The sequence below is a fragment of the Anguilla rostrata genome, chromosome 11 (genome assembly GCF_018555375.3).
Source record: "Anguilla rostrata isolate EN2019 chromosome 11, ASM1855537v3, whole genome shotgun sequence".
NCBI lineage: Eukaryota > Metazoa > Chordata > Actinopteri > Anguilliformes > Anguillidae > Anguilla > Anguilla rostrata.
In genome coordinates, this window is record NC_057943.1 from 10,072,879 (window position 1) to 10,079,364 (window position 6,486).

Consider the following 6,486-nt stretch of genomic DNA (forward strand, 5'->3'; position numbering starts at 1 on the left):
TGCTTTTCAGTCTCATTTTATTTGTTTAATAAGCAATATTACATGTTTTCTAATTGATCATTTATCACATGATAAACAAATAATTTTGTCATTGATACTAGCTGCACTATGGAATGTGTATACATACTTCTCTCAGATCCATCAGATCTTGAAGTCAGCTGCTTATTCATATGACCTTTGGCCTTTACGACTGTTATTCTTGCAGATCATACACAGACCTGAGCAACACAGGACCTGAGTCGCCCTATTCAAGCTGTTTAAGCTGTCCTTTCTGTATCCCATTTTCCAGGAGTTTAGTTTGATGACACTTTCAGGGGTCAGGAAATATACCCTGTATCACAAATTGGCCCAGTACCGATTTCCTGTAGACAAATTGGCCCATATTTAATCACACACAACCTTCTTACATTATTTATATACAGTCAATTATGTTCATGTGTGTTATTTCACAGTCCTAATTCTTAACAGGGACTTGTGTCTGAGAAGATTAGTAATGATGTCACTTCCTCTCTTGCAGGTGTCTTTATGAGTGGCGGCTGGCTGTGGAGACACAGCGGCAGATGTTACGTACTGTGGACGAACGGGTGCACACCCTGCAGTTATACGCTTCCTTCACCACCTGGAGGAAACGCACGCTATCCCAGCATGCCTTGCGCATCAACATACAGCAGGCAAAAGCTAGACGGGAGAGGAGACTGCTGTCTGCGTCACTTAGGGCATGGCATCTGCAGGTGAGTGTCTCTGTGTGCCTGTTTTTGTATGTGTGTGTACAAGCTGTGTGTGTGTGTGTGTGTGAGTGTGTGTACATGCGAGCATGTGTGTTTGTGTGTGTGTGTTTATGTCTGTTTTTATGGGTGCAAGTATAAGGGCCGTGTATGTGTTTATGTTTGTTTTTATGTGTGTGTGTGTGTGTGTGTGTGTGTGTGTACATGCGTGATTATGCAACTGCCAGTTAAAGTCCTGTCATAAATTGTCTCATTGTGTTTGAAGCATATATCACAACGTTTAAATTATTTCTGTAGTTTCTTCTTCAAATCCACACACGTACCATATTTAGCTGTGGCAAAAAAAAAAGAAAATGACACCATGCCGTATGTCTATGACTGTTCAAGATCAGACTTAATGCGCTGCTGGATCCACTCCTGAATGCAGATGGACTTTCAGATGGGTGGAATGGCCCATTCTTATGTCCTCACGCCTCCTTCCGAATCAGGTTGAGGCCCAGAAGTGCCGCTCCCTCCACCTTTCAAAGAAGTACCTCTCCGTCTGGGTTCAGAAGATGCTTGTAGCGCGCAGTACGAAACAGAGAGAGGTGAAAGGAAGTGAGCTGGAGGAGTCCAGGCTCAGGTAAGTGACTGGGGTGTCAGTGTTGTATCATGGTCACCTGCCTTGTAACCTGAAGGTTGCAGGTTCAATTCCCGGATTAGGACACTGGCGTTGTATCCTTGAGCAAGAGGATTGCTTTACCTGAATTGCTACAGTATATCCAACTGTGTAAAAATGTAAAGTCACTCTAGATAAGATTGTCTGTTAAATTCCCGTAATGTAATTTAACTGAGAAACCCCTGAATTGATAACGGATAACCCTTAGGGTCAATAGTGCTGATGTCTGGTGGAGTCTTGTCTGTGACCTGTGACCTCCACAGTCAGAAGTATCTGAGGAGGTGGCGGCAGCTGGTCTTGGAGCGGAGGATCGCGAGGAGACGCGCTCAGCTCCTCTGGACGTCCTGGAGGAGCCAGGCGGCAGCTGCGGTCTTCTTCAGACACATGGTAACCAGAGCCACCGCCACTTATCGGCCTGTGAGCGTGTACAGTATAGAGTATGCGTTACTCAACAGTGTACAGTATAGAGTATGTGTTACTCAACAGTGTACAGTATAGAGTATGCGTTACTCAACAGTGTACAGTATACAGTATGTGTTACTCAACAGTGTACAGTATAGAGTATGCATTACTCAACAGTGTACAGTATAGAGTATGCGTTACTCAACAGTGTACAGTATAGAGTATGCGTTACTCAACAGTGTACAGTATAGAGTATGCGTTACTCAACAGTGTACAGTATAGGGTATGCATTACTCAACAGTGTACAGTATAGAGTACGCGTTACTCAACAGTGTACAGTATAGAGCAGAGGTGGGCAACAAGGGCCATATCTGTTTCTGGTTTTCATGCCAACTTCTGGCCTTAATTATGCAATTAGCCCTAACATTTACACCATCTGACATTTTTGCTTCATTCCTTGATGAGCATGTGAATGACAGCCGAAGACTGCTCTTGTGTCCCTATCTGAAACGTGTTTCTGTGATCTGATTTACAAGTGAACCAGTGTTGGTTCACACAGTCAATCAGCTCATTTACCCAGGGCAACTGGTGGAAACAAAAGCCTGCATGCACATCGGCCCTCCAGGACCAGAATTGCCCACCCCTGGTATAGAGTATGCATTACTCAACAGTGTACAGTGTGGAATATGTGTTACTCAACAGACATTTCTTTCAGAACATCATCATGTGTCGTGAGGTTTGCTGACCTGATATGACTGTAACGGTTATGTCAGATACAGTTGTATAAACTGAAAGGATAAGCAACAGTGGTCTGGCTGCTTAAAAACAGAAATGGCAGCCCTGGTTGGTGAAAGTCCAGTTGTATTATTGTCCTTCCTCAAAGTGCAGTCTTTCTCACTCTGTAGCGCTCAAAAGGAAGTGATCAGAAAATGTTCATGGGTTCCATATACAGTAAGCTCCTGACACACTGCCCCCTAGGGGCACCACCAGGGATTTTGGACCCCAAGAGAAGATCTTACATCGGGCCCCACCACCCCAGAAAATCTTATGTGATATTTCTTGAGGGCCCCTGTCAGTGAGGGCCTTTGGAATCATCCTAACTTCCCTACCCCTTTATGATGGCCCTGTAGCCACCACTGCACCCCTCTTTAGACTGCCAGTGCTGTCTGTAGGAAGCCTGTGTGACGTGTGTCTCGTTTATAAAATGGCAGCGGTAGCTTTAGCAGGCTTTGGGTGACAGCGGCCATCGCTCTGGTTCCCCTCCAGTCTGCGCACAGGCTTCAGGAACGGGCGTGGCTGACCTGGAGGAAGAGGCGGATCAGGACCGGGGTGTCCTTGACCTTCGAGGCCCAGCAGAACAGAGCACTCCTAGCCCAGGTCAGAGGTGGGGTTTGTAGCACGCACAGCCAGCCAGACATCAATACATCTCAATCTGTGCACAGTGCATGCATTTACTGCAGGCCTTGCAAACGGTTCTCCCTGTCTCACTTTCATTTATTTAGCAGAAGATCCTCACACTTTTTGTCTCTCTGCTCTAGAGCTCCCTTCCTTCATGCGTAAAGTATTTGCCGTTGATTTGGTTTCACTTGTTCTTTTGTTTATGCAACAGCTTTTTTTTTTAAAGGATGGAAACTTCCCTCCTTGTGTATTTTTTATAAAGCCAGTGGGGAAGTAGGGGGGTTTACTGGAAGTGCCACGGGCAGGAATCAAACCTGTGGCCACGCAGGCGATGTATGTGTGGGTTACCAAACAGTCTACCCTCGCATTTTTTATCATGAGACATTTCTGAATGTCTTAAAGTGGAATGCGGTGCACGGTGTACACGGTGTCGAGTGCAATGTTGTTGCGTTCACACTGAGCACAGCCTGTTCTAAGGAGTCACACGTTTAAGCTGGCCTGTTGATGATGTAACGCGGGTGTAATCTGCTGTGCGTTGTTGGAATGCCCCCGTAGGCTTTCCGCCTGTGGAGGGGCCGCATCCTTTGACCCACATCGCGGGGGAGTGTGGCCGCTGGACTCTGACAGCCGGGCGGCGGAACGAGAAGCTGGACGGCTAGAGCGGCCATTCCCCCAAAACCGCCCCCGGGGTCAAGTAATGTCTCAACTGCTTTAACTCTTCAGCTGCCGGTACATTTTGAGAATATTCCTGAAGATCCCTGAGAATTTTCAACAGAAAAATGTCGATAACCAAAACATACGGCCATATGACATAAATTTGTTGTGAATTATTGGAAGAAATGGGTGCTTTTGCCTCATACATAACTCCCTAAGCTATAGGCTGCCATATATCTTTTCAGTGTTAGCTCTTTTTGTTCTGATTCACGTTTTTTTAAACTGGTAATGACATGTTTTTAGTATTTACATTGCTTCTGAGTGGGATTAAATGATTTTATTTGGCTCTGAAGTTTACTTTTGTTTCTGTTCTAACCCCTGCGTATTTAACACATGCACAGTAAACACAGTGAAGCTCAACGCTAAAAACCCAGTTCAAACCCTGGCGCAGAAGAGCTGACTGGTCCTCATTTAACGGACAGACCTTCCGGAACCTTCTGTTTAGATATGGGCAATTCCCAGCAGCCTGAGAGGGCAGTGGGTTTGTTGTCCCACTGTGTCTCTGCCCATGACAACAGTCCCATGTGTTTTGCGAGCTGTGTCCAGCAGGCAGAGTTGCTAGCCTTGGGACTGTGTGTATCCACGTGCTGTTCTCACCATAAGCCTTTACACTAAAGCTCTGCGCGGGCCAGAGAGAGAAGTCCAAACCCAACACGAGTCAAGAAGTTCCTAGCCAAGCCCAGCCCCCTGACCTGACAGAAGTTCCCTTTTCGCCCGAGCCTGACGAACCCCAGATCAAAACAATAAACATTTTAGAGCTCCTTCTTATTTCAATTCCCAGCATGCCTGCTGCTTTTCCTCTGTAAAACATGTAGATCTAGACACTGAAGCACAAATGCACACACGCACGCACTTGCACACACACACACACAAATACAGACGGCACCACTGAATGATTTTCCAGATCGTGTACGACAGTGGACGGGCAGTGATTCTCAACAATATTTTCTGAGAGCAATATTAGTGAACTGCCAGCCATTTAAAACATCACATCACACACAGTTTTTTACCCATGGCACACAGGCCTAACAGATCAGCCTCCAAGTAAAAATGCAAGGAAATAGCACAAAGCGCACACATTGAATAGGAATTACCTGTCCAACAGCACAGATACACAAACAGCGATACAAAACCATCAATATGGCAACCACGTTCCAAGTGTCTATTGACATGGTCAATTTGCTGCCATATGCTAGGATTGCGTTGCAATGTTTGCACATCACCCGATACCCGAGTGGGCTCTTTGTCAGTATTAGCAATAACATCACAACTGGCCCATGCACAGGACTTACCGGATGTTTTTAATATTTGTTTTAGTTCTCCTTTGGCTATTTGTTTGTTGCTTGACTTTATTCATTATGATGAAGAAGAGGGGGCTGCTTAGTCTGAAAACTGGAACCTAGGACTTAAGACTCACCCTCTTCACGCACGTAAAACAAAAAGAGAGCAAGGAAAAGTAGGTAAGATAGGAACAGCCTGCTGTGTGTACATACATAGGCTACTATGTACGTGTCAAATGAAATGCATAGCCCTAAAATTTAATAGAATACATAACCAGAATGTTTAATTAGCCAGAAAATGCACCGGGCCCGACCCAAGCTGGATGTGTTTATTAGAAAATGAGGCCAAACCCGTCCACCAGGATGAGGTCCCATCAGGCTCAGGTAGGGCTCCAGACCTCTACTTTACACACACTCTGCTCCTTTGCTTTTGCCCTCCTTTACTGTTGCCTGCATTTTCGGAGCTTGGAGAAAGCAGTCTGATTCATTTGGCGCTATGCCTGGCCTGCAGGGGAATATAGTCCAGTTTTTACCCTGTATGGAAGCCAACTACACTCTCCCTCAAATAGGAACAACTGGCATCAGGGTTGCTGTCCACACACACACACACATGCACACGCGTGCACATGCACGCGCACACAGTGTGTAGAAGGTTTGCGCCACAGCTATAAATACTTTGTATGACTCAGCAGGCAGAGAGTGGTTGTGTGTGGACACCATAAATATCTGGAGTTTTCTCCTAAAGGAAATTATGTGTTGGTGCAAGTTACAGTTACACTATCCTGTGAAGGCCAGTAGCCCTTCCCTAAAGAAGAAGTTTGATTCCTGCAGAGCTCTATTAAAATAATTTCTTGGTATCGTCCTGGGTGTAACCAGGACCTTAAAAATAGGGAGGTCAAGAGACTTAGCTGGGGGGGGAGTGAGGTGGGGGTGGGGGGGTTTGGCCAGGTATGCTCAATTTCCCCCTTTAGTCATTTAATTTAGTCATTTGATTTATTTGAGAAAATACAGAAGTCATTCATTTCCCTCAGAAATGAATGGCAACAGACTGAAAAATGAAATGAAAATTTTCTCACTGAAAAATGAAATTAAATATGGGCTTTGGAAATGGATATGAAAAAGAAATTCCCAGGACATGACCTCGATGTCCTTAGTGGTAGCTTACAGGCCTGGTCCTGAGAACTGTGACTGTGAAAATCCCCGCTCTGAAAAATACTCCCGCAGTAGTTCTTATCAAACAAAAAAAAGGGGGGGGGGGGGAATCTGACCGTAGCCTTTGTGGGTTTTTGTTTGTGTTTGAGTTGTAGTT

At 45.4% G+C, this 6,486-nt stretch overlaps 1 protein-coding gene across 2 annotated transcripts; it reads left to right on the forward strand.

Annotated features, from left to right (window-relative positions):
• Positions 1-129: 129 nt before the first annotated feature.
• On the forward strand, positions 130-4,189 carry LOC135233869 (protein SFI1 homolog). Of its 2 annotated transcripts, none has more exons than XM_064297787.1 (5): positions 130-731; positions 1,214-1,347; positions 1,647-1,770; positions 3,052-3,169; positions 3,739-4,189. In XM_064297787.1, the coding sequence occupies exons 1-5, from the start codon at positions 561-563 to the stop codon at positions 3,840-3,842; spliced, it is 651 nt and encodes a 216-aa protein (XP_064153857.1). In that variant the 5' UTR covers positions 130-560; the 3' UTR covers positions 3,843-4,189. The 2 variants fall into 2 exon arrangements, with proteins under 2 accessions (XP_064153857.1, XP_064153858.1); XM_064297788.1 differs by having other exon boundaries at positions 131-731; positions 3,052-3,162.
• The last annotated feature ends 2,297 nt before the right edge of the window (positions 4,190-6,486 follow it).